The sequence below is a fragment of the Lepidochelys kempii genome, chromosome 9 (genome assembly GCF_965140265.1).
Source record: "Lepidochelys kempii isolate rLepKem1 chromosome 9, rLepKem1.hap2, whole genome shotgun sequence".
Taxonomy (NCBI): Eukaryota; Metazoa; Chordata; order Testudines; family Cheloniidae; genus Lepidochelys; species Lepidochelys kempii.
The window spans coordinates 80706279-80734271 of NC_133264.1; the positions used below are offsets into that span (position 1 = coordinate 80706279).

Here is a 27993-nt window from a genome sequence, read left to right on the forward strand (position 1 = left end):
CTCCAGCTGAGCAGAGGCCAGGGAACCTGCTCCTGGAGCCTTCCTCAGCAACCCGCCCACCCTGTGCAGAGTCCAGGGACTACTGTGCTCTCCCCGTCCTGCCAGAGTTACCCACTGGGGATGGAGGGTGGGAGCAGGCTATGTCCTGCTCCTGCTACATCTCCCCCCGACATGTTTCTGGCTCGCTCAGCTGCTCTCCCTGGTAGCCGGGGCCAGGCAGGGAATGGGATGGAGCTGCTTCTCACGCTGGCTGAGGCTGGCCATTCCAGGTCGCTGCCTCTGTGCAGTGCAACAGCTGCCTGAGAGAGTGTCCAGCTTGGGAGGAGGCAGCAGAAGCCTGCTCCCTCCAGTCCCTACCCGGGCCCAGCTGCCGGGAGTAGGGGCGGAATGAGCTGGAAACATGCCAGGGGGCAGGTGCAGCAGGAGGAGGACAGAGTCCCTCTCCCACCCCACCCCCAGCAGGCCAAGCAGAAGTCGGGGGGAGGGGCACTGGACCCTGCATGCCCCCCCTACATATCACTTGTGGCAGCAAGGGAGACTTAGAAAGTTTTTCCTAATATTTAACCTAACTATAAGGGTAGTTAAGCTCTGGACTAGGCTTCCAAGGGAGGTTGTGGAATCCCCATCACTGGAGGTTTTTAAGAACAGGTTGGACAAACACTTGTTAGGGATGGGCTAGCTTTACTTGGTCCTGCCCCAGTGAAGGGGGCTGGACTTGATGACTTCTCAAGGCTCCTTCCAGCCCTACAATTTCTGTGATTCTATAACAACGTTAAGATGTTGGGGTGGGTCTAACTTTGAGATGAAAACCTTGGTGCTATGTCTTGCCAAGTTCTGACTCCTGAGAGATTCAGTTCTGAGAGCAGAATCACAACATTTTAACATCGCCTTTTCACATGGCTACCCCAGAGGAGAGACCCCACAGGAGAGGCGTGACTATTGTTTTCTAGTAGCAGTTGGCCTGATGATTCACAGAAAATCCTTTCTTGCCACTAATGGATGCATGTCATCTTCACTTCATTAGTATTCAGTGAACTGGCTCAAAAGGAGAAGGACCAGATGGTGATCTCCCAATGTGTGAGTACCCTATTAACTAGTTTCATGAGTCACGTTCCTCACTGCACAGATTTCAAAATGAGTGGTGGTGGGGGGGGAATGGCATTTGAAAAGACCCTTTCAAGATTAAAACTCCTCCCTTTTAAAAATGACCTTAATATTAATAATAAACCCTGACTTTTATTAAATGGGAAAGAATACTGGCAATCTAATGTTGCTTTTGCTCCTTGTGCTGTTTGTTTACTTGTTGCACTTCACTCCCCGGGTCTGTGTCACTCTCTGTTTCTTAAGGACTGGGCACAGTGCTGTTGTGGTTAGCTTCCCAAGTTGCAGTGCCTCACAAAAAGATGTCTCCCCATCTCCTAGCTCTTCCCCACCCTCTCCTGTTTTCACTAAAATCTACACTAAGCTCAAAAACTTCTCTCGTCCTGTTAGATTTTACAAACTACACCTGATTTTGGGGGGCTGTGCCCTATGTATTGGTTTCAGCCTTGACTTTAATGGGAATTGTGTTGCCTGAATTTGGTCTTTTGTGTGTGTCCCTCCAAATACTCAGATGCTCCAGGTAATGTGAGTGTGATGGAGGCCACACAGTGGCAAGGTGAGGGTTAATCAGGGCCAGTGGACCCAGTGCAGCAGATGTCAGGTGTGGAAAGGGAAGTTAGAAGAAGACACAGCTCAGTTGGGGGCTGACCCGGAAGGGGAGAAGAGCTAGTTACGGTCAGGAGTCTGACACTGCTTGCTGGTTGGACAAGCCTCCTGGTGGATGGGCTAAGGGCTCTGGGAGATGGGCTGTTTGAAGACAGGGCCATACAGAAGTAGAAGGGCGGGTTACTGCTGAAGATTCATCAGATGACCCTATTTTGAGTTTTGGCTTTATTTTTGGACTCTAATACCTGTAGTGGGTGGGACTTAAGAGTGCCTCAGCTACAGGGCTAAAGCTCACTGTCTTGCACCTTCTGAGAGGCATGGCTGACTACTGCGATGAGCAGCATCCTGATGGGCCACGAGGGGGTGCTGTGGAGCCAAACCCTGTCACAGTGGCATAGAATCATAGAATATCAGGGTTGGAAGGGACCTCAGGAGGTCATCTAGTCCAACCCCCTGCTCAAAGCAGGACCAATCCCCAATTAAATCATCCCAGCCAGGGCTTTGTCAAGCCTGACCTTAAAAACTTCTAAGGAAGGAGATTCTACCACCTCCCTAGGTAACGCATTCCAGTGTTTCACCACCCTGCTAGTGAAAAAGTTTTTCCTAATATCCAACCTAAACCTACCCCACTGCAACTTGAGACTATTACTCCTTGTCCTGTCCTCTTCTACCACTGAGAATAGTCTAGAACCATCCTCTCTGGAACCACCTCTCAGGTAGTTGAAAGCAGCTATCAAATCCCCCCTCATTCTTCTCTTCTGCAGACTAAACAATCCCAGTTCCCTCAGCCTCTCCTCATAAGTCATGTGTTCCAGACCCCTAATCATTTTTGTTGCCCTTCGCTGGACTCTCTCCAATTTATCCACATCCTTCTTGTAGTGTGGGGCCCAAAACTGGACACAGTACTCCAGATGAGGCCTCACCAATGTCGAATAGAGGGGGACGATCACGTCCCTCAATCTGCTCGCTATGCCCCTACTTATACATCCCAAAATGCCATTGGCCTTCTTGGCAACAAGGGCACACTGCTGACTCATATCCAGCTTCTCGTCCACTGTCACCCCTAGGTCCTTTTCCGCAGAACTGCTGTGTAGCCATTCGGTCCCTAGTCGGTAGCTGTGCATTGGGTTCTTCCGTCCTAAGTGCAGGACCCTGCACTTATCCTTATTGAACCTCATCAGATTTCTTTTGGCCCAATCCTCCAATTTGTCTAGGTCCCTCTGTATCCTATCCCTGCCCTCCAGCGTATCTACCACTCCTCCCAGTTTAGTATCATCCGCAAATTTGCTGAGAGTGCAATCCACACCATCCTCCAGATCATTTATGAAGATATTGAACAAAACCGGCCCCAGGACCGACCCCTGGGGCACTCCACTTGACACCGGCTGCCAACTAGATATGGAGCCATTGATCACTACCTGTTGAGCCCGACAATCTAGCCAATTTTCTACCCACCTTATAGTGCATTCATCCAGCCCATACTTCTTTAACTTGCTGACAAGAATACTGTGGGGTTCTACAATGGCAGCCTCCAAAACTTCATTTTTACAAACCAGGAAATTTTTCAGCAATGGCAGAAGAAAGAGCCAAACCTCTGGGTACTAACATTAGTGTTTCAGCCATGCCCGAGGCAGTAACAGAACTCCTGGGCTACACCCATCTCTGTCAGATTTCAGTAGGTCATCCTTTGTAGATCCGGCAGGACAAAAGCCATTGAATTCCAGTGTTCTGGCCTGTGGAGTTACCCCATCTCCAGTGCGGTTGTCCAGTGTAACTGAGGGCAGAAATTGGCCCTGAGGTAAGAACTTGGCTAACCACACTGCTTTGCTGATGTTGCACAAGCCAGAACAGAATCTAGCTCGCCTTCCTGCAAGTGTCCTGGGTTTGCTGTACTACGGGGAGTAAATAATAGTGAAAACTAATTTTAGTCAGTACGGCAGCAGCTGTGACTCTGTGACAGGAAGATCTGCTGAGTGAGAGAGCAATTTTTACCCAGTAGTCTTTCAGAGTAAGACTGCATGCTGCTCCTCTGCTCAAGCATGAATGTTTCATGGCGTATTGCTAGGTTATTATAAAAATTCTACCCTTTTCAGCTTCTTGGATTTCCCAAGTAATGTTATTTTTAGGAACTTGGTGAGATATCTCCTGCCCCTTCATCTTTGCTGTATGTCTTATGTCTCAAATGACTTGTCCAAGTTGAATGATTTCATTTGTGAAAACAAAGAGATGGGGCACTGGGTATGTTAGCAGCTGCGCTGTGGCCTACAAGGTACTGGAGAGTGTGGAAAGAGTAGCCTAGCATTTGTGCCAGCATATATCACCATGGGAAGCAGAACCAGAACATGATTGCATAACCCACAGTGAAAGCATGCAGGTTGCAAATGCAGGTGTGAATTGTATGTATGATGTGTGGAAATGCCTGTTTGAATTAAAGGAATTTTCAAGCTTTTAGTGCAAATTGTCTGCTGATTTTAATGGGAGCTGCAGGTGCTCAGGCCCCAACCATGAAATGTTGCATGTGAAGCGAGATGGGAAAGGGTGAGGGGGATGTAATTCCTTCCTGACCCCTTGTAGAGAATCAGCTGATGCCCAGAAGCATGAGGTTTGAGCATTCATTTGCCTTAACTTGTGTAGATTCATATGGTATTACAAAAAGTAATGGGTTGTAAAGGATCCAGCTTCAGTGTTTCTCTCCAGGGTTTCCACCACAGCCAGACTGTGTTCAATTTCAGGTTGGTTTGAGAGTTGTGCGCCTAACTCCCCTAGGACTCTTTGAAAATTCCAACCTACAACCTTGCCATCTGTTTGCCTTCTAGTCTGTGCTGTGTGCACAGTAATGTACCTCTTGTCTCCTCCCAGATTCCGGCTATGCAACCTCAGGAAACTGGTACTTCATTTCTCCTTTCCTTCTCGGGGAACTGAGGTGCCATTTGAACTTAGCATCAACCACAGTGAAAGGAACTGGCACAAAAGGAGGCCAAGCCAACTTGCCCCTCCCACATGGCAGCAGGCCATTCACCTCCTTTGGACAATCAGAGTGACCTCACTCCTAGTGGTGTGGGCCTGCGAGTGGCCAAGTTCTCGAGTGCACAAAGCCGAAAGAGGCGTCTCACTCCTGGCTGGGGAGCAGCTGATAGATTAGACTTTAGATGTGGAAAATCGATGTAAAGACGCCACTTGGCTGGGAACAAGTTGAGGAGAACTGAGATCTGGCAGCTTTTCCCAGCTCATTGTTGTGTAAGGGGAAGTGAGTCAGAATGCAGGGAGAGGGGCTGTTTTTCTAGCTAAATACAGCAATTAGTTTACATCCTGTGGTAAGGATGTTTTTTTATTTTGTTTAAAAACAAAACAAAACAAAACAAAAACCCCTAGGAAAGGTCCCTCGTCCAGCCTACTTGCGGGGCCTGCTCTCTCCCTCTGGCTCCAATGCCTGAGGCCTGGGCTTTTCTCTTTGGGATTGAAGGATCATCTTTTTCTCTGGTTCCTGGAGCCCTTTGCTCTAGTGTTCGGTCTCCTGCAGGACTGGCCAACACGGGGAAGCTATTAATGGGGACATTTGAAGTCAAAATTAGGGACCTACCTTTTAACTCCATTGAAAGACACAGGGCCCATAAAGATTGCTGAAGAAGAGGGTTGAGAAAATGGTAAATGTTTGGCTCAGAACTAGGGCTGGTCTCTCTCCCATAGGGACAATCAGGACAATAATAATTAATACCACAAACCACCACTAGCCCTCAATGCACAGTTTATTATTAAAGTCCTGACCCTGCTTTGAACTCCATGCAGCAGGGAGGTCACCCATGTGGAGCTGATTGTAGGGTCAGGCTGTTTGGAGCAGGAAGCTTGTCTGCAGCTGTAAAGCACCCAGCAGGCTTTACTGCTACACAAATGACGATGTTTGGCTAGAACCCTGCAGGAAATGCTAGAACCCTGTTGATACCATGAGGACAGGCTTTGTTGTGGTGTTTTCCCACTTGTCATTCTGGTCCTGGGGTTCTTGTTTCATACCACCTGGGTTTTGGCCTTTGTCTACGGGGAAACCACAGAACAACCAGGCACATTTAGTCACAAAGACCTTTACTTTGAATGAAAGGAACCCAAGTAACATTCCCAGGAAAGAGCCCAGTATGTACTTCTGCGCCCGTCTGCTCTGAGCCCCGAGAACAAAATGGTGGCTGAACTGAAATGGTGCTTAGAAATTAAAAGCTGCAGTATTCAGAAAATAAAAGGGGTTGATATTTCAAAGCTACACACACCACATAGTTGACCATCCCTTGTAAGACTGACAAAGGCTTTTGCGGTGTTTACTTTTGACTTGTGGTTTAAAGGGTGAAATGAGACTAGGCGCTAATGGGATGTCTCAGTGAAAAGCAGTCGGCAAGGTCTACTCATTTCTCCCAAGAGTTAGTGCTTGCAACAAGAAAGCTAAGTAAGTTAAAAGAATCAGAAAGCAAACGGAAATCAGCCCAGTCCCTTGGCCCTGGGGATGGAGCCCTGACCTTCCCAAAGACATTGTCCTTACCACCTGTCCACAAAACATTCATTCATATGGCTCTTCTGCTGACAGTCCTGAGCTAGATCCAGGTCATGTCCCTGCACCCTGTTACAGTGACATGGTGGTTTAGTGTATGGCTTTGATTTGTAGAGCCCTGAATGAGCTAGAATAACCTCTCTCCCTATGCACTGTAGCATCAGTCAAGGTCAGCTGAGATGCTCCTGGTGAGAGCCCCTAGATGTGAAGTCTCCACAACTGGGGAAAGGACATGTTCAGTGGAGAACTGTGGATCTTCTCTGGCTTTCAATCAGAGATAGAAATTCCTTGAGAGATCTTACTGTGTTAAGTGTGTGTATCATTGTGGGCCAGGGGGACCACAGGACTCCAGGAACTAAGCACAGTGGGGGTGATTGGGTAAATTCACTCAGGTAAAAACACCTCTGAGAGGTACCACCACCTAGAGAGGCTTTTGTATACTGTTTTAAACTGGATTCTCTAGAGACCAACAGGAAAAAAAAAAAAAAAAAAAAGGACTTTTGGACAAATAGCCTGAATTTAAATTTACTCGGGGCCTTTTTTCTGATCCAGCAAATGGACAGGACCTTCCATTCAAGGGACCCCAATCCTTTCTGGGAAGGGTTGGAAGGACTTGACCTGCTCATGGGGGTGTTTATTCTGAGCTAAGAGCTGTTCTGAGCTTGCAACCACAGAAAAAACCCTTGGTGGGGTTTGAAGGCCTGATCACCTGCCATAGCCCTTGTTGGAGTTAGGGTGACGTCTGACAAGGTGATTAGCAGGCATGTAGGTTCTTTTATGTTTTCTCTGTAGTGCTTTCTTAGAAAGGGCTGTGTGGTGACTTCTAACTGAGAAAGGTGATGACTGGGAGCCAGAAGCCTGTAAGTTGGGGACTTTTGGTAGACCATAGAGGGGGAATAGAGGTGCAGTTGCCCTAAACTGTGAAACAGGGCTCTGCTGGCTTTCACAGCATAATGCATAGCACGTTTTTGGTTGAATACTTTATTATGATTCCAAGCTCAGGAGGTTTTCTCTGTAGGGCTTAGAGGTGGTTGGTTGAATGAATGGCTTTTCTTGCTGTCCGTTGTAAGCATTCTGAATGAAGTTGTTGTTTTGAAATAGAAATGGAGCTGAGCTGCAGAAGACAGGTCCAGATCTGAACTGCTCCAAAGCTTGGGGTTGCTTTGATCAGTTCCGTGACTTATTAATAAACAGTGCTCCCAGATGTGCTAGCTATATGTGCCTAATACATCTCTTCAGTTAACAGGAGCCTGGGCTCCCATAATGACCTATAACCCTGTACAAAATCAGCCCCCTCTCACTGTTGATATTTTAGATATTGTTTTATTTATCTGTCAACGACCGACCATTATTAGACGATAAATTTGCATCTTGTTACCGCTGTCACTGAAATGTTATGCAAAGAGATCTGCTTGTAAAAGCTTGCCTGACCTCAGATTTCATCATATCTGTTATGACACACTTTTAATCAGTCCTGTGGAATTCCATTCCCGCACTTGCCCTGGACAAGTAATGTTTTTTCTGTTGATTTGTTTTGACCAGCAAGTAAAAGATCATCAATCACTATTGCAAAAGTGGACAAGTACATTTTCTTTGACAGTTTTATAAAGCTGATGCACATGGATAGCTGGATGTTGAACAGCAAGTAGGAACCCTCTGTTCTGCAGGCTCCTGGAGGATTGCTGTTTATATGCTTCCAGCACAGAGCTCCCATGCTAGCTCAAGTAGTGGATATTTTATCATGCCTAATGAATTTTATAGGATGGTAAATGACTATTTCTTCCGAATGCTCTGGAGGAGAGTTAGCCTATTAGCTTTTCACCTCTAGAGACTGAGGATCCAATCCTTTGCTCAGGTCACACATGAAATGAGATTAGTAGGTCTCAATCTAGTCCCTCTGTGAGCATTTTGCAAAACTACCACACATCATTTGGCAGAGAGGGAAGGCCTGGGGCAGAAAAATGAGCTGGTGCTCCAGGTCATGTTGGAGAAGCACTGAGAGAGCTGAGTGGTGATGCTTACACTATGCTTGGCTCAAGTAGCTGCTGTCATTACCTCTCTTTGAGCACTAAATTCCCTGACAAATATAGAAATATGCCAACAGATCTGGGATTACCTGTACTTATTTTCCCCAATATTGTTTGCAGACTGAACCTACCCAGAGGGTATCATTTTAGAACAGCAGGACGCGAATTATCAGTGCAGTACATATGTGTTTCAACCATGAGTCCCTGCTGCGACATTCAAGATGTGTAAGCTGACACCTGTATTTTCTAGACAAAACCTATCCCCAGGAAGTCAGCCAAATCCTGGCAATTTTAATACTTAGCCACCAGAGGGCATCAATAATCAATACAGCGTTACAACTCTGTTTTGTATTGTCTATTGCCTAGAGAGAGCAGGAGCAGCAATAATGTCCTGTATTCTCAAGGGATCAAGCAGAGAAAGGGTTTCATTAAATTTCCTCATGAGGAAGATGACGAAGCCTGAAAGTATGCCCCAATTTAAAGAGCTATTTGTCGGTCAAAATAAGTGGAGGTTAGAGAATGTGCCAGAGGATGCATTATATGAGGTCCTCCCTACCCCCACAAACACCTTTATATCTAGTGATTTAAAGGCTTTCAACACCAGGATGAATTCCTTAGTCCTCTCCCATTGGGTTTGAAAAAGGAGCACTCACGTCCAAAGCCTCAGCTTGTGAAATGATCAAAGGTTCGGTCACAACAACAGTTTGTTGCCCCAGGGAATACACACAGGACAGGTAATTCAAATCCTCCCTCTGGCGGCTAATACTTCCCGCTTGAGCATAAGGCAAGCCGTTTACCACCTGCGCCAGCTGTAAAACTGGGATAACCCATACCTCTCTCACCCATGGTTTATTCAGTGATTATCTGCAACGCATTTTTGAAGATTAAAAAAGAAAAGTGCCAGCTCACCAGTGGGTGAGTTCACTTATCAACACCTGGACACAACCCATTGACCACTGAAGAGACTGGGTTTTCCCTGGCTCAGTAACTCGCACCCAGAAGGATCCATCAAGGCAGTGAGCATAGACCTGAGCTATTTGCTATATTACTTGCTAAATACATTTTAAGAAACCCTTGTAAGTGCCATCCATTCCACAAGAACAAAATTCTGCATGAAAACAGAATAATTTGCTCGCTGGCTAGTGCTATTTTATGAATGAACCCCGGCAGCATTTCACTCATTCAGGGTGGGGTTGGTTTGGTCATTGCTGTTGTCTTCCTTTTAGTTTTGGAGGGTTTTTTTTCTTCAAAATCGGACAACTTTAATGAATTCTCCAGGGGATACAGACCCTTGAATTTCTAGGGTTTGGAATTTTTCTGGGAATATTTTGGACGACCCCTCCCCCGCTATTAGTCTTTCCAATGTAAATGACATCTGGGCACTGAGATGAGCCCAGAGTGGCTTGCTGCTCTCACCTTTCTGCCAAGGAATTTGTACAATTTCCATGGAGCTCGAGGAAGCTGTTCGTGTTTCCATGTCTGGTGCTGGCAGAGCCATTCAGGCTTTTTCTTGACATTGTGCAAAGACAAAGTTTTATTCCACTGACTGCACCTTTGTCCCTGAGGAGCCCCTTGGTGGGGCTTAGAAGGAACAGGCTGTTGAAAGTGAGGTCAGTGCAGGAAAATGAAACAGAGGAAACCTTTTCCGTAGCTGGGGAGGGGGGATCTGATGATGTGTTGGGGAAACAAGGAAAACGTGAAGCCAAATCAGCAGACATATCAATTGCTTTTTGCTAGAGTGGTTTCGTTCATCAGGCCCAGGGGAATTCATAGATACTAAGGTCAGAAGGGACCATTATGATCATCTAGTCTGACCTGCACAACGCAGGCCACATAATCTCACCCACCCACTCTTGCGAAAAACCTCACCGATGTCTCAGCTATTGAAGTCCTCAAATCGTGGTTTAAAGACTTCAAGGAGCAGAGAATCCTCCAGCAAGTGACCCATGCCCCATGCTACAGAGGAAGGTGAAAAACCTCCAGGGCCTCTTCCAATCTGCCCTGGAGGAAAATTCCTTCCCGACCCCAAATATGGCCATCAGCTAAACCCTGAGCATATGGGCAAGATTCACCAACAAGATACTACAGAAAATTCTTTCCTGGGTAACTCAGATCCCACCCCATCTAACATCCCATCACAGGCCATTAGACAGACAGTACTAACAAACAGAACGGAAAGAGGACAGAGGTTGCAGCCTCCTTGGCACCAGCTTTTTATATATTTCCTCCTGCTCTTGTTTTTATCATTTTTTTTCAGAGGCCAATTGGGAATGGGCCTATTTTCTGCAAGTCCAAATCCAGCCCGGGGCTGTAGGGATTGCAGGTGCCTGCCATGTAATGGGCAAGTGGTGGTCTAGATGAAATTAGCCACTTGGTCCTGGTTCATATTCTAGTCCATGTTTCATAACCCACCATCTCAGCTGTCACTAATTGTTCTCCTTGTTAGTAGTCACTAACCATTTCCTAGAGGGCAGGGATCCATATTGCAGACCGAGACCCATTGCAGATAGGCCTTTGTTGGGAGTTTCAGCAGAGAAGCCAAGGACAGAATGGCTATGGATACTGAACTCCCCTCTTGCCCCCTGTGAAGTTATTGACATAATCTGGGCCCGTATAGATCATTATTGCGACCAAGGTCCTGTAGTGGCACCAAATCTTGTATAAAGAGGGTCAAATAAGCTGTCTAAGAGAAGGTTATGGTTGGCTGGTTATGATTATGCTATCTGTATACATGTATCATTTTTGTATTTAAAGTTATAAGTATTGGCTGTATACTGTCTGTATTTCAAACTTATGCTATGCTTCTGGGTGACACCCCAGACAAGTTGGCGTCAGCTCTGCCTAGCCTGCTTGATGGCCCATTAAGGACCATCATACAACTGACCCATTGAGAGAAGGCAGATTCACCTTGTGACTCAGCAAGGTATACAGGGAATGCCTATGGACAGAACTCTGAGGTTTTTCCATGCCATGGGATGGACAGCTTGTCTTTGGGACAAAGAAAGCAGAGATCACGTGGCAAGAGACTATAAAAAGCTGCTGCAGCTCCTCCATCTGGTCTTCAATCCTGCTTCTTACCTCCGGAGGGACTTTGCTACGAACGGAAACTCTACACAAAGGGCTGATGACCCATCCCAGCTATGGATGTACTCCAGAGACTTGATTTGAACCTGCAGTTTATTCTATCACTGCTACAAGCCTGAACCAAGAACTTTGCCATTACTGTATGTAATTGATTCCATTTAACCAATTCTAGCTCTCATCTATATCTTTTTCCTTTTATGAATAAACCTTTAGATTTTTAGATTCTAAAGGGTTGGCAGCAGCGTGATTTGTGGGTAAGAGCTGACTTGTATATTGACCTGGGTCTGGGGCTTGGTCCTTTGGGATCAGGAGAACCTTTTTTCTTTTACTGGGGTATTGGTTTTCATAACTATTTGTCCCTATAATGAGTGGCATTGGTGGTGATATTGGGAAACTGAAGTGACTGAGGGAATTGCTTGTATGACTTGTGGTTAGCCAGTGGGGTAAAACCAAAGTCCTCTCTGTCTGATCTGGTTTGGTTTGGTTTGGCCTTAGAGGTGGAAAAACCCCAGCCTTGGGCTGTAACTGCCCTGCTCTAAGCAATTTGTCCTGAATTGGCACTGTCAGTTGGGTCCCACCGGAACCAGCATCGTTACACCCTCCATGTCAGGTCCCATCTCCCTTTTGTGTAGATGTAAAGACACCTTCTAAGGGTGGCTGGTGAGGTTTGGCCATGCCTACCAGATGAAGTGACATCCTCTCCATCCTATTCTCCCTTTGTGCTCAAGGCATGCACCCTTACAACCCAAAATGTGTCTTGAGACGGACCCTAGAGTTCTGTAGACAGCAGCTCTTCTAGGTGGGTCAGAAAGAACTGGCCTGTCCCATAGAACACTATTGTCTTCTACATTGACTTTCACATAAACTGTATCCTCAAAAGGCAATTCCATACAAATACAAAAGTAAATAAGAATATCCGAGGGAGAACACAGAGGGAGTCTAGGCCAGGGAGAAAAGGCAAAGAAAGGACAAGATGGAGGGTCTGAGGCGAGATACAGTGAAGATGACAGGAACCACACAGCACCTAAGTACCGTGGTGACTGGTGTATACCTGGGTACATAGGTTCTTGCATTTATTTAGCAGTTCTAGGCTGTGGGAGAGAAGAGAGGTGAGGCTTGTGCTAGACAAGCCAAGGAGACAGAGGGATCAGGTCAGAGAAGGCAGTTGGATGATGTCAAAAGAGGCTTTTAAAACCTAAGAAGAGCAATTTGAACTCTTTCACCACTGGCTGTGGGGCCAGTGGGTCTGTGAGGACTGTGTGCTCGCCATAAAGCTGTGCTGAACTTGTCTCGGTTGGTGCTGCTGCTACATCTGTCACAGGCAGGGGGAGCCCTTGCTGACTCAGCCAGGTTTTCTCCTGGCTCTTCTGTGTCTTTAAGGAATAATAAGGCAAGACAAAAATCTCCTTCCTAAAGCAAACCCCTCTAGATCACTCAGCCACACTCAGATGTGCTTTCCCCACTGCATAAATCCTTGCTCATAGGGCGGGGGAGGAGGGGCGGTTAAGGGTTGCTTCTTACTTATTGCTCTTCTAAAGTGCTGTCTGGAAAATACCAAGAGAGAATAGTCCTCCATGGCCCTTGTGCCCTGTTCATTAGTTTAATTGAATTGTTCCAGTAACTCTGAGCTAAATAAAGAAGAGGGTTCAAGTGCAGCCCATACATCAAGGAGAAGGATGATGGGCTCGACTCCTGGGGGTGGTTATGCTGTTCAGCACAGCAGCAGGGAAATGGTCAGTAGCTGGCATGTCTCCTGTCACAGCTGTAGACATTCAGATAGCCAGAGGGCTTCACCAGCTGCTGGCACTTTGGGAGCTTGCCAGTGATTTTGGACGAGGTGTAAAGTGTTGGTCGTGCCCACTTGTGGCCCATGATGATCAAATGGTACATTTCATAAGAGCTGGGTTATTAACAACTCAGTCCCATGGCAACTTTTGAGCCTGGATAACCACGTATTTCTCACATAAATCCCCCTCTAGTGAAAGTTCAACTGGCTACTGGAGTCTGTACTTTCAGTCCTCACATATCACTCTGTCTGCCAAGTGCACCCCGGAAAGGGTTGCAATTCAGTTGGAGATTAAGCGGTTCCTACATCGTGTGTGTGTGTGTGAGTCAAATTCTGCCTCACTTACACAGAGGCAAACCCACTGTATGAGAGGTGCTCTTCGTGTGTATGGGCAGTTTGACAAGAACTTCAGGAACCGTTGGGTTGAAAGACACTAAATGTCAGATCCTTAGCAGCTGCGGGAGAATCGGAGAATGGCACCGACATGCCAACCTGTCAAATCAGACTGGGTATTACTGCTTTGGGAGATGCTGAAATGAGCAACGGAGAACATTGTGAGCACTAAAAGCGGCACTGAATATCAGTGATTGCTTATAATAAAGCGCAAGGAAGGTCCCTGTATTCAAGTGTAGGTATCTGAACAGATCTGGTCCCATACACTTGTGAACAGTGAGGTCCTAGATGGTCCCCCATTTCCCACAGCATCCCCTGGGCAGCCAAAGAGTAAGGGTTTCAAAGGCAAGAAGGGCAGCAAGGTGCCCAACTTGCACTTAAAATCAATGGGAGCAGGGCACCTAACTCCCACTTGGGCCTTTGAACCTGTTCTGCTCCCCCCGCCCACCCCTCCGGCCCAGGTTGAGAGCAGCCGCAATGGTTGAAGTTGTTCTGTTTTAGCTCTGCAGAAGCATGGGAGAGAGTGACAACCTGCTGGGCAGGAGACCAGAGGAAGGAGACAGAAGAAATGGGGGGTCTCCTAGGCAATTATTGTTGCTCTTCCCCTAAGCATGTGAGAATGGCTGTGGTGGAAACCAAGCACACAGCCTCCAGCTGGGCCCTGAGATGACCACATTTCACAGATGAGGTTATTCTGGCTCGAACCTTTATATCCCAGCTGTGTGAATTTCATTGTCGTCCCCGCTCCCCAACATTGAGACCCCTAATCTTACCTCAGTCTGTTTTCTACTTGTAGTTTGGTTACTTCTTGTGACCTTCTGAGACTTACAGCCAGGTTCTTATTGTGTTTCTTTCTGAGAGGCTACATTGCATTCTGTTATCGTCAATTGTGTTCACGAAGCGGGGCCCCCTGGAGGGCTGGATTCCTCCTGTGTAACATCAAGTGGAAAATAAGCAACAGCAGCAGGTGAACAAAGGAAGATCCTGTTTTCTGTGATGGGGTTTCAGGTGTCTTCTCTGGAAGCAGCTGGTTCCAGTCACTGTTGGAAAGAGGATGCTGGACTGGATGGACCACTGATCTGATCCAGTCTGGGTCTTCCAATGTCTAGCAAATGACTTTAGTGATGAAGAATGAGAGAAGGGGAACAGACAAGCTAAGGGCCAGATTCAGACCTGGCCTAAGGAATTCCACTGATTTACTTGAAATTCCACCTACTTACACAAGGTTAGATTTTGGCTCTATATAAAAAGCTGGAATTTTGTCTAAATAGAAAGTTTTCTATGAGTCACCAGCAGCTCTTTGTAAAAGTGTCGAACTGCTGGATTTCAGAGCCTTTCTACAGGCAACCACCTATAGCTGCCAACCAGTCTTCAGTTCACATCAAAGCTTAGATTCACACGGAGCATTTAAACAGCCATCATTGTATTTGCAACACCATAAGATTATGCTTTTGCTGTGTGTCATTGTTCAGTGACGTTGCATCAAGATGTGACAACACAATGTTGTGTGGCACACTGGTGCACACAGGAGGGTGCAAACGCTGGGCAGCTGGGACACTGCATCGTGATGTGTCAACTTGGTTATTGGGTACTTCTCATGCTGTTGCTTGGACAGTGTCGAGACAGCCCAATGCATTATGTGCCTCCGTGATGTTCTGTTCTGAACCAGATCTGGCCCCTTATGAGGTAGGATATCTGTGAGGGACAGGTGTCCGGTGATATCATCCAGCCATCATGTTTTAGGTCTTCCAGGAGGGACTTTTCCATCCTGCTTTCACTGAGTCAAAGTCAAAGATAATTCTACTTGGTAATGCATGACCACTACACAGATGCAGCAGCTTTACTGGGTGATGGCTCACTTTATGAATCCAAGACCATTAATAATCATGAGAAAACAATAAGTGTTAAATTGATATGAAGAAGAAATGCCTTTCTGCCATGTCAAATCATTGTGTCATGTCCTCAGTTTAATGGTGGAGACTTTAAATAGCGCCTTGTTAGAATCCCACCACTCTGACTAATTTAGGACTTATTTCTCTTGTAAGTGGAGTCAAATCCCACTCCATGTTGGATCATTCAGTGTAGTGCTGTATTACATTAGCAAGCACAAAACTCTCTCATTACTAAAGAGGGACTCAATGGCTCTGTGCTCTCTCTGTCAGGGGAAACTCATGTAATAAATATGGGTTGTCCTGCTCGGAGAAACTGTGTCGACTAGAAACAGCCCTTGGAGAGAAATTAATTGCCTGAAATGAGCCAAGTTGCATTTTCCTGCAAGACTTCTCTGTTGGCTGCTTTGGCTTTTGAGTAGTAACAAAGCTGATGGCAGCAATGAACTTCTACCTCTTATCTAAAGGGCCAGAGAATTCAAACCATGGCAAGGGCATGCTTAATTAATTCAGACCTGCCGTCTACATGCCAGAGTCCCTTCGGAAGGAAGAAAGGCAGGGCTACTTTATGGGCAGCATCTTTGGGATAAAGGAATGCCAAAGGCCAGAAAGCATCAAACATGACTAAAAAGTGATTAAGGCTGACTTTAAAAAACAGGACTCAGGCAAGCAAATCCTGTGATATAAATACAGGGATTTCACTGGTTGCTTTCAATGGTGGGAAAGAAAACAACAGACACTGTGTCTATATTACACAGACCAGACTGAGTAGATACCATAGCTTGTGTGAATTATGATGTTTTTATCCTGCCAGTTGATCTGAAATAAATTTAGTCCCACTGAAAGGTGTTGGATTGAGCGCACTGGAGACAGAAACCCTCCAGCTCCAGGATAGGCAGTGACAATATATGCTTCCTGCATGCTGCCTGCGTGCATCAGTGCTTGCTTGGTGGGACCACCCCAAGGGAATGGGTCTAGTTGGGTTGCACTCATTGTAAGTCAAGGCAGAATTTGGCCCACTGTCTTTGATCTAGCATCTTCTTCTTTCCTCAACTGTTTGGGGCCTTGAGCATGACTCTATGGGTTAGATTCTGTGCTTTGCCTGCTGACAGGCATAGCACCAACAGGTCAGTCTAAGGGGAAGGGGACAAATCTTTATGCTGCTTTTACATTCTCCAGATTCTGGGCTGCTGCGGTGGCTGAAATAGCCCCCAGTGTAAATTAGAGCAGCCCCAGTTCTGGGTTACACAGCATCCCAAAATCCACTGTAGCCCGGAGTACTACAGCTACTCCCTCTTCTGCCCCAGCATGTCCCCTCCTATTCCCAGCATGGTCATTTTGCTGGGGCTTGTGTTAGGTGGCAACACAGGGCCACTTATGACAGGTTTCAGTACTCCTGCGCTGCGGGACTTGTCCCCCAACCCCTTGTGGCTACTGTATGGCCCTTCTGTATGCTAGTGTAGTGGTCTATAGTGGCTGAAGCAGGGACCAGAATCTGCCCGTATTAAGTTGATTTCAGCTTCAAGACCATGACATAATTAGCACATGATTTATCCCCTACTGCCTCAGGGTATGTCTACACTGCAATGTAAACCAAAGATTAGTGGGACTCAAGTCAGCTGACCCGTGTTAGGGAACCCTGGGCTTGAGCCTCTACATTGTATCTTAACCCTATGTTAAGACTTTCCTAACCTGTGCTTGAATCTAGGGCTCTGGTATCCACACTGCATGTGCATATCCCATATCCCAGGGTCCCTAGCATGCTGCCGCCCCTATCCCCCTGAACTGTGGCTGCTCTAGCCCTAGGACCATGGTGCACTGTGGGAAAACGTTACTGCCTGCCCTGCATGGTTACCAGGAAGCAGCTCACTTTGCAAAAGGCTGGTTTGGGTCGCTCTCCATTGCAAACCCAGGAGCCTCTCTGAGTGTGCTTGCAGATCGGTGATCAGAACAGAATGGGTTAATGCTGACCCGAGCTGCTTCTGTTTGCAAAGGTGGGGTGTGTGGCTTCTGTTTTCAGTATAGTGGATTGCAGATTGTTGGGATAGAGCGCACTAAGGAAGTTGTCCCATGGAATTGTGGGATATTTCTGGATGATTCTCAGGACCTGAGGCAAGCGGGACTGCATCTACACTGCAAAGGAGTAGGGCGTGGACCCTGGGTTCCAACTTAACTCAAGCTCGGACCCTCCAGCCCTGCAGGGTCCTGGGACCCTGGGTCTGAGCTCTGGGTTAGCACAATTGCAGTGTGGGCGCAAGCGTGGTGAGGATTGAGCCTGGGCTGATGTTGCAGTGTAGACATACCATGAGTTTCATTTCCAGAGAGAAACCCATGTCACCAGGTATGGTACAGTTCAATGCAGCAAGTAGGAGGGTTAGAATAATGGCCCCATGATGAGTGAAGAAACATTGTGGAGAAAATAGAGCAAATTGGGGCTGACAGTGTTGGGGTTAGAGGCTGAAGGATACACTGGGGTGGGGCGAGGGCACTTCCCATTGCACTGCCCTTTTGACTGCTACACTGAGGGCATTAGGGAAGTCCAATGGCCAGCTTGCCTAGTGGTCAGGTCATGGCCTCACAGGGTATGTCTACACTGCAGTTAGACCCCAGCAGCTGACCCATTCCAGCTGACTCAGGCCCCCAGGGCTTGGGCTAAGGGGCTGTTTAACCTTTGGGCTTGGGCTGCAGCCTGAGTTCTCTGGCTGCACCACAATTAAGCAGCCTCTTAGCCTGAGCCCCGTGAGCTCGAGCGAGCTGGCATGGTCCAGCTGCAGGTTTTTAATTGCAGTGTGGGTGTACCCACAGTTTCTGCCTGCCAAGACGTTCCAGAGGAGGTCCCAGCTTCAGTTAACCCTCGCGTGCTCCCATTGCTCCCCCAGAAGTTCTGTCACTATGGGGTGGGGTGGGGCAAAGGTAGGATGACTGAGGCCCACCCTCTCTAATGGTCCTAGGGGTTTATCAAAGCATCTGGCCCAATTATTGAGCTATACCAAATTATATTTTCCCCAGGTCACTTCCTGCCCGGCTGGAGCTCCTCAGTTTGGGGGCATGGTCACTGGCTTAGCAGGCTCTCCTGCATCTCTTAGTGTCTGGTTCAATCGATCTCTTTTAGGGCTTTCTGCTCCAAAGACGGGGGATCCAAGTCCCTGCTGTGAGAGCAGCCTTCACAAGGTGGTGCAGCTCTGAGCATCACCCTGGCTTCTTGATGCAACACACAGCCCACACCCCACCCCACTTTTCCTGAGCTCCAGTGTCCTCTCAAACTATTCTGCCACCAGGAACGTGCCCTGCACCTGTGGAGGGGTGGGGCCTCTCTAGACCAGTATTTCTTGACTCCAAGCCCTGGTTCAGCTCGGGGCCTGGAGAGCCCATCCCGGCAGGATGCTAAATACCCACTAACTTATAAATAAACCAACTGTTTTATAGAACTGTACAATGGAACAAGCATAGCCAGCTTCTCCCAGTGATGTGCCTGTCAAATCTACTCCTTTATTTTCCCCAAGCTAGGGAAATACATAATAGAGGTTCCAGAATATTACTTAGTATTCAGATTATAGGCCTGACTCATGGCAGCACTACTGTAGCTTCACACCAGTTTAACTCCATAGACAAAACAATTAACGCAATAGGGAGCCAGGCCCATGGGCTACATACCTCATTCAACCAGATCTGTGAAAAACGTTCTGGAAACAATCAGGGCTGTGTTGATTTAGTGGGCTGGGAAGCTGTTGTTCCATGCTTATGTGCTATTATGCAGACATGGACAGATCCCCATTTTAATATTCTTGATTCTATTATATACTGTATGTTAGAGAGCTGGGATCTTCATAAATTCACGGAAATTAGAGACTGTTAGGCTTTATCTCCATCACTCTATTCTCCAGGGCTCTGTTCGCTGTAATTGTAAATGATGCGAGAGGCAGTGTTTCATTACTTCCCTTCAGAGGTTATTTCACAATCTAACAGATCTCACTCCAAGGAATCTTTCCCTTTTATATACAGCCTCAATTTTCTTTTGCTCGTTTCCAGCCCATTTCTCATTATTATATCCCATCAAATACAATGTGGTCTTTTGTAATAACTCCGAGCTCTGCATCCCTTCACAGACATCATTCCACTCCCTCCTAGGTGTTACTCCCTTTTCTTGCTGGCATGAATCCTGCTTGTGCATTCATGTGGGAATCTCATGTGATCTTACAGGTAGGGAGGCAGAATACTTTCAGGTATGAAGAAAACTTTCCCAAGAAATGGCAGGCGCGCACATGCCAATGCTTGTAACCACCTCCAGCATGTCTAAGAAACATGCCTTTTCTGCTCTAGAGCTTTCCTGTTCAGGTGGAACATATGAGGTTACATTAACTTTAACCAGGAACTTTCAGTTTGAATGGCTTCCCCTCCACACAGTTCTCCCATTCAGAAGCAGCAGCTGTTTTTCACCCTTTGCAAGCTTAGGAAGTAGAAATGATTAATGTCAGCTTGATCTTTTTATTTTTTTCCTCCCTGCCCATGTCATAGAACTTCAAGATTTTCTCTTTCTTGTCTTGGTATTTCATTTAAAAGGATACCGTCAAGCAGTTTTAGCTCAAGTTGGAGAGGAGGAAGGGGGATTTGGCAGAAAATACGATGAATCCAAATGCTCACAGGGTATTAAAAATAATCATTGAAAAGATGTTATTGGAAGACTCAAATGTTACCTTGCAGTATTGGAAATCCTAGCATAAGGGCACTATGCAAGGGCAGGAGAATCAGGAGATGAAATTAACCACACACAGGTGAAACTGAAAAATCTGGTTTCATTGTGGGAGAGGACTAGGGAGCAAAAAGTGAACAAAAGCAGGTGTCCTGAAAAGGATAGTGGACTTTTGAGCTCATTCCCATTTAATAATCTAAAGCACAATTAATAACACAGGCAAGGGTTTCTTCAAAATGTATGCTTGCTATTGTACCATTGTCCTGTGCCATACTGTAGGTCGTTTATGAATTAGCCTTTGAATAGTAATCCCATTCTTTAGTGAAATAGACATTGAATGAGTATGAAAGAGATTGCATAGATCAAATTCTATATCACAGATAAAAAATCTGAAAGTGTTTAAGTGTCATCCAATAAAATTTACCTATACATCCATGCTCACTCACTGTCTCTGCCTTGGCCTGATTCTCCTCACAGTATATTTTTTACATTGATACAATTCCATTGGCTTCATTGGGGTTGCTTCTAATTTGCAATGTTATGATGAGATGAGAATGTGCCCATCTTCTACAGGCTGATATTCCTTATTAAATATAGTAATCTGCTCCCAGGACAAAAGTTCACTTGGTTCTGAGCAGGAATTAAGCCCAATATTTGATTTTTTAAAAAATATGAACAAATGGAAAAGAATCCCTGGAATGCTTCTGAGGATTATGTAGAACAATGATATTATCCACTGCAATGGAGACAGCTGAAAACTCTTGTGTGGAACTTTTGGTGTTTAGAAGCTCAACGGGCTGCTTGGTCCTCGTGTTTGCATTTCAATACCCAGCATGCCCTTCCAGTTCCCCACAATCTCAGAGCAGCACTGGTGCCTGAAGAGGGGCAGCGGAGCGGAAGGTAGGAGGATGCTGTTGTATTTGTGCAGTGAGCTCCTTTCTGTGGTGTGCTTAGCAGAGGGGGCCTGTGGGGGGCTCTCCCCACGAGTGCCTTGAGTGAGGAATTCTTTAGGAATGTCCCAGTGCAAAATCCAACATTGCAGCTGGCAGTGGAGAGTTTTCAGACTGCAGGAACAATGCTGTTGTGTAGCGTTTTATAGCTGCCAACTGGGGTAAAAAGTAAAAAAAAAAAAAAAAAGTAAAATCAATTACTTGTTGATTTGGAAGAAAACTGCCTTGGCTTGCAACCTAATGACCTAATGTCAGTCTGATGACTGTGTGGGTGAGAGGTAAATGAAGAAACAGTCAGTAAGGAAAGATTTGGGAGAGAGGAGTAAAGTATCTGGTCCAAATCAATCCCTTGTGTAAACTCCACTGACTATAATGACCAGGGATGGACTGAGCCCATGGATTTTTTAAAAAAAAATTAGAACTATTGATGCCCTCTTTAAAGGCAGCACCTCTTCTTCATTTCCCTCTCACTGTAATGTTTGTCGTGGAGGGAGTACCTCTAATCACTGCATGGCTAGGACAAAGCCTGTGTCCTGAGCTTCCTGCTTGTGAAACTCTCTGAAGAGTTTGGACAAGGTGACTCCAACCAAAGCTCTGCATCCCAGAGGAAAGGGGGATTCTTTCAGTAAAGGAGACAAAGAATGTCCCCGTGGCTTTCCAGGGTCTGGATGAGCTGCTTCCTTTCCTGGCCTTGTCTTGAGATGGTCCAGCTGATGGTTGCTATGACATTGAGTAGTAAGAGCAAAACTGATCTTTAACAGGCTTTCTTGGGCTAAACTACTGGGACAGGAATTATGGCACCTGGGATAAAGTGACCAGACATTGAACCCTGTGTAAAGCCTTTGCCTTAGCTGGATTTTGTGAGGCTAAATCAGTGCAGAATTTGGCTAATTGAGAATTGTGGGCCAGCTCCTAGCTTTGCTGTAGTCAATGGCAAAACTTCTTCTTCCACTGAACGGAGCTTGAATGCTCGGACAGAGTTACCTTGAAGGAATCCAAGTTGCTCTTGCAGCTGATCTGTGGGCCATACTGCCAGCTGGGCTAGTACTGTACCAGGCACATCGCTCTGTGATGCTGCAACTGTACCTTTCTCAGAGACTTCTTCTGGTCCCCAAACCATGGGACAGATGTTCGGAGGCATGGATGAGCCTTGCCAGTCATGCAGATGGCTTCCAAGATAAGATGCCCCTATGAATTTTTCATGACACAGAGTATTTGATGAGCTGGTGCAGATACATTGGAGCCCAGAGCAGCCATACTTGAGTAGCCTGACTTTACCTCTTGCTAGCAGAAAGAAAGGGAGATTGTCTGCTAGGAAAATTGCCCTGCATATCACCTGTTGGGGGAATGCTAAAGCAACTGTGTCCAAAGCAGACTGGCAGATATGCTTTTTCCAATTCATTGCATATGAAATACCACATTGTAGCAGACAATTGTGTACTGTGCAACATCTAGATTCTGTTGCAAGTTCCCTGCATTCTCCAGCACTTTGGTGTGATAGGCTGGCAGCAGACTTATTTAAATTAAAAAGCAGAGGGTACATGATCGAGATTGCCTGGGAGAAGCTGGAGAATTTGTCATCTGAGAAGGGGATGACTGGGAAGATGCTGGAGATAGTTTTGAGCTGTAGGAAATGCACACTAGCTGGATATTTCTGCTAAAGAATCTGGCAGTGAAATAGTTAATAATATTGGCATTTAAATGGTCCTTGTTTGGCTTCCAAGTTAACGTGTGTGGAGGTGAAAGGAGCAGTTCACTCCTGTTAGAGCTATTGTTTCAGGTTTTGAGTAGACAAAGGTGACTTCACTGCATCAGTTTAAGCACAGTTCATATTTTATGGCTAGAAATAGTATGTTCACTTATGTGCTTACTAGTTTGATTTGTGGTTTCCGGCACATCAGAGCATCCCCAGTTCCTATATATTCCCCATTGCAACATTTTGCTCTTGAAGAAAAAAGCATACTGCTTTTTCTTTTTTAAATGTAATTTTCTGGAATTACAATAGACCTTTTGGACACAATAGTCCCGCTCTGGGATTGATAAAGGGAGCCTGGCTTTCTCTTTCTCATACAGATATAGCCTCTGGCTGGGGCACTGTGCCTTCATAAACTCCTCGGAATTATTGGAATGCATGCCATGTAATTTCTCTCTGGGAGAATGAGGAGCACAGTATCTATGACCTCTTTTTAAAAGTGAGGTCAAGATGAAGACCCATCATTTCACAATCCCTCCTATTGCTGGGGAAAGTGCAACATTGAGTTTGCCAGCACAAAGTAAGAAAACTAGGTGTCTCTCAGAAATGTCTTTACATATGCCAGGTTCGCAGGGGAATGTGCTATGAATCTCAGATGGCTGCTTTGTGAAGTCTCACAGGTAGATTCTGGCCATTGAGCCCGTGTATTTGGTTCCAGGAGGATCACACCAATATAGGGGACTCCCCTGGTGGTGTAAAGCTGGCATAGAGGTTCCACATCCAATCCCCCTTCCCTGTTGCCAGTGTTGCAGCTGTAGCTAGAGGAAAGGGAACAAGGCCAGGCCCCCACTATGCTGCTAAGATCTATGCAGCTAGCCATGGGCGGGGGTTGCAAAGGCTGGGGGAGGCTGCGCCTTCCCAAACAGCCAGGTGGGGCCCCACCCCCCTGCTTACCACCGCTCCCTGTGTGAAGCTCCAGTCCCCAATGCTCTGGCTGGGGCTGGAGACGCTGGGGTCACACGCCACCTGTCTTCCCAGAGCTCCGGGGCAGGGGACTGCAGCCACATGCCACCCATCTTCCCAGTACTCTGGGCCTCGAGGAGCTGGAGCCGTGCACCCTGCCAGTGTTCTCTTAGGGCTGGGGGCTACCCTGGGGTGGGACTGGGCCTGTGGCCATGGTAGGGGAGGCTCTGAGCTCTGGCAGGGGGGTGGAAGGGGCGGGCTCGGGGTTAGCCTCCCCCAGCTGGTGGTTTACGTGCTGCCCATGATGCTAGCTTTTTGGGGCTATCATAGATTCATAGACTTTAAAGCCAGAAGAAACCATAATGATTATGATCTACTGTGAGTTTCTGCACAACACAGACCATGGGATCTCACTCTAATTTCTGCATCAAACCCATAACTTCCGGTTGAGTTAAAGCATCATTTTAGAAAATGATCCCATCCTGATTTAAAGCATTCAAATGATGGAGAACCCACCACAGTGCTAGGTAAATTGTTCTAATGGTTAATTACCCTCACTGTACAAATGTGTGCCTTATTTCTAGTCGAGCTTCAAATTCCAGCCAGGGGATGTTTTTTTTTGTTGGATTAAAAAGCCATCTGTCAGAAATCTCTTGCCCACGTAGGTGCTTGTAGACTCTTGGATAACGTAAATAGATTGAGCTTCTTAAATCTCTCACTTTCAGGCATGTATTCCAGACCTTAATTTATTGTTCCAATTCTTTTCTGATCCCTTTTCAGTTTTTTCAATATCCTGTTGGAAATGTGGTCCCCAGAACTGGATGCAGTCTTCCAGGTCTGGTCTACGCTACAGACCTATATCCAATAACTACGTCACTCAGGAATGTGAACAATCCACACCCCTGAGTGACATAGTTATACTGACCTAACCCCCGGTGTAGACAGCACTCCGTCAGTGGGAGAGCTTCTCCCATAGGTATAGCTGACGCCTCTTGGGGAGGTGGATTAACTACGCTGGGATGGGCGAGCTTTCTCCTGTTGGCGGAGGAGCATCTGCACTAAAGCACTACAGTGGCACAGCTGTGCCGATGCAGCATTTTAAGTGTAGACCTGCCCCCAGTCATGGTCTCACTAGTGCCGTATACAGTGGTAATACCGCCTCCCCACTCATAAAGTTCTCCCTGCCCTGCACACAGCAGCTCCTCAATGGGGTGAGTGGGTTGTAAAGCTCAGCTTTACTCCACCTTTAAGTCCCCCATCCCTGCTCCCTGTGCAGAGCTGCAAAACACGCCCCCCCCACCCAATCAAGAGAAAGCTCTGGCAAGGATTGAAAGCACTTGTCTGTGGCTGGTGCTGGAGTTCAGTCAGGCACTTGAGTTCATAGCTTATTGTTCATGACTCCACTTAGGTGCCCAAAGCAAAGGCAAAACAAACACGGCTCAGAATGGGGGCGGGGAGGAAGGGCAGCACCAGTGGCTTGGAAAGGCTGCTGTGAAGATGCATAGATCAGTGAACAACAGACCAAGTAGGCAGATAAAATAGGGCATTAAAAGGTCCATTATGTACTTTGGGTATAGTATACAAAGGCTTTTCAATCAAATAAAAATACACACACATATACTGTATAGAGTGTATCTAGGGTTATACAAATGTGTTTATATATAAAATATATTGCGTGTGAGTGTGTGCTTGCATACATGCTAGTGTGTGTAAATAAGAATCAATGAAATAAGATAGATATACTTTCTATTCTAGCCTGAGGAGCTACTGCCGGACTGGAATCCCCATGCCTCTCAACTGAGCCTCATCTTAGCTTCATGCATGGATCCCTCTCCCAAACAACCTTAATGCCCTGCCTTTTCTACTGTTATCAATTATTCTGCCTCCAAATGGTGATTCATGAAATGGAGGCTTCAGAAAGTGTTATTCATGCAATGGAAATTGTGCATATGAGTCACAAAAGCATTGCATAATTTATAATTTGGCCCAATTATCAGTCTTTCTTTTAGAGAATCTCTGAATTCATGATGTTGCAGACCAGGTCTGAGGTGCTTTAGCAGAGTTTTGGGTGGAGCAAAGGAGAGCTAGGTTGGCATTAGCACAAGTGAAGCCTGAGGTTCATTGGCAGAGCCATACGGGGTTCTGCAGGTCAGGATCCATTGCAGTGATTGGCTAGGTTGTATGGAGAATCAGAACTGAAATAATGCCAGGTGCTATAGAGGATAAGTTGCATTGGCTGAGTCCTGAGTTTGGATAGCCTGCTCTAGCCTGCCTGAAGCCAGTATGAGTAGTCCATCACTTGGAAGAGCACAAAATTTGTTCACACAGAATACAAGCATCATTCTGAGATTTATGCAGTCTGTATAATATTGTAATGGACTACTCTTCTCTTCTCCATTACCAAGGGAGGTAGTGGAATCCCTGTCACTGGAGATTTTAAAGAACAGCGTGTACAAACACCTGTCAGGGATGGTCGAGATATATTTGGTCCTGCCTCAGTGTGGGGGGATGACCTCTACATTTCTGTGATTCTCAGATTAGCTGGGTTGCAGGTGGGCATGGTCTGAGAGACAGGCTGGGGGAATGGGATTGAAAGAGAGTGTTCTTTTTGTGGGTGATGCTGCCTGGCACCAACTCCAGGGGAGGCAGGCGCTGGTGTGTTAGGGCTCAGGCTGCATTGGGAGTCTGTTCAGTTTTTAGACACTGTGGTCTTGTCTCATTCCTTCAGAAAGCTTTGACGTCACAATATGTTCCCTTAGGGGTCAAACATCACAATCCCTTTGGAAAACTCAGCATTAACATTTGACCAGCCAAAAAGTGTATCCAGAAGTGTCTACTCAAGAACGAGAAATGGCGCCTTCAACAAGAGCCAGCATGTGACATATTCGCCAGACTTGCAATCTCTTTTGTACTTACATTACCAGAAGACCAGTTTGGTGTCTGAAGAAGCCATTTCTTGATCCCTGTCAAGTGCATATATACAGGGAGATACCACAGCTGGCTTTCTGATTCTCGAAACAGCTCTCAGTCATAGAGTTGGGGAGACTGAACAAACCAGTTTTCTGTGGTTCCTTAGCTCCTGTGCACACAAGCTCAGATCTGAACCCCTCATGTCAGTTAAGTGTCCCTAATAGCAATCTTGAACCCCCTTCTGAACCATCTGGTAGTGGCCAGTGTTGGAGATAGGATGTCACATTCCAGAGTTCAGGTTTGCTCTGGTAATTCCTCTGTTCTCTGTGTAATCTGCTTCAGAACTTGAGTGGACATATGTCTTCATGAGGATGCAGGGAGGAACCCTTTCAAGCAGGATTTTCTAGCCATTGAGTTATACTCAAGTGAGGCAATAAGGAACACAATTTCAGGCTAAGACAGCCCATTGCACGTTGCGTAAACCAAAGATGGGTTGAGGCATGGAATGGATTTTGATAACTCCAGGATTTGAGGTAGATGGGTTGGGATGTTTCCAAATGTTCAGGTGTGCAGAGTCAGAGATTTAGTTTGGGACTATCTCTCATTTAAAGCAGGTACCAATGAGGTCCAAGAGCTGGAAGCTGAAGCTAGGATGCTCACACTAGAAGTATGACACAAATCTGTAAGTCACGTTAATTAGCCATTGGAACAACTTAGCAAAGACACGGTAGACTTTCCATCACTTTCAGTCTGTACATCAAAACTGGGTGTCTTTCTACAATCTATGCTGTAGTGCAGCCAGAAGTTATGGGTTTACAGTTGTCAGTAGGTGAAATTCTGTGGCCTGGATTATGCAGGGGGAAGACTGAATAGCCCTATAGCCCCTTCTGGCCTTACAGATAGGAATCTACTTTTTACAAGACTCTTCATGTACCAGGACAATTAATCCTTTTCCTATCTCTCTCTCCCCTGGGTCAAAGCACAAATGGTGTCCAATCTGTTCAGAAGGAAGGGCTCATTAGTGTCAGGACTTTTGGGGGGATAAGGGAAGGGGAAGGTATCTGCTAGGATCTCCAAATTTGCCCTTTTACCCCCCCCCCCTCCCTCCCCTAAGGCCTCACGTTGGTTTGACTTGCTCCTTTGGCTGAGGAAGCTTAGATTTTGCTCCAGAGCCCATCAGCATCAATACTGTCCATGTTTCACTCTCCCAGAGAGCAGGTTATACTGTACATCTGTGGTGCTCCCAAGCTCCGGTGTGATGGTAGTACCACGGATCCCCTATGCTCTGCTGCTGCTGCTAGACCTTTGGCTTGTCCATTCCCGGGGGGAGCTCTCATTCCACATGTGATGCAGACTGGAAAATTCTCCTT

General features: G+C 46.4%; 1 protein-coding gene across 7 annotated transcripts in view; it reads left to right on the forward strand.

Annotated features, from left to right (window-relative positions):
• AMER1 (APC membrane recruitment protein 1) overlaps positions 1-27993 on the forward strand; it is an 84666-nt gene that overhangs the window by 49180 nt on the left and 7493 nt on the right. Inside the window, exon 4 of one of the 7 annotated variants that reach the window (XM_073361059.1) lies at positions 9123-9462. The exons of 4 other annotated variants lie outside the window; for them this stretch is intronic. In XM_073361059.1, the coding sequence (XP_073217160.1) occupies positions 9123-9184 (62 nt within the window). In that variant the 3' untranslated portion in view covers positions 9185-9462. Of the gene's footprint in view, positions 1-4566; positions 4932-8385; positions 8406-9122; positions 9463-27993 lie in introns of those variants that run through there. 2 more of the 7 variants (XM_073361061.1, XM_073361057.1) reach the window with 2 other exon arrangements.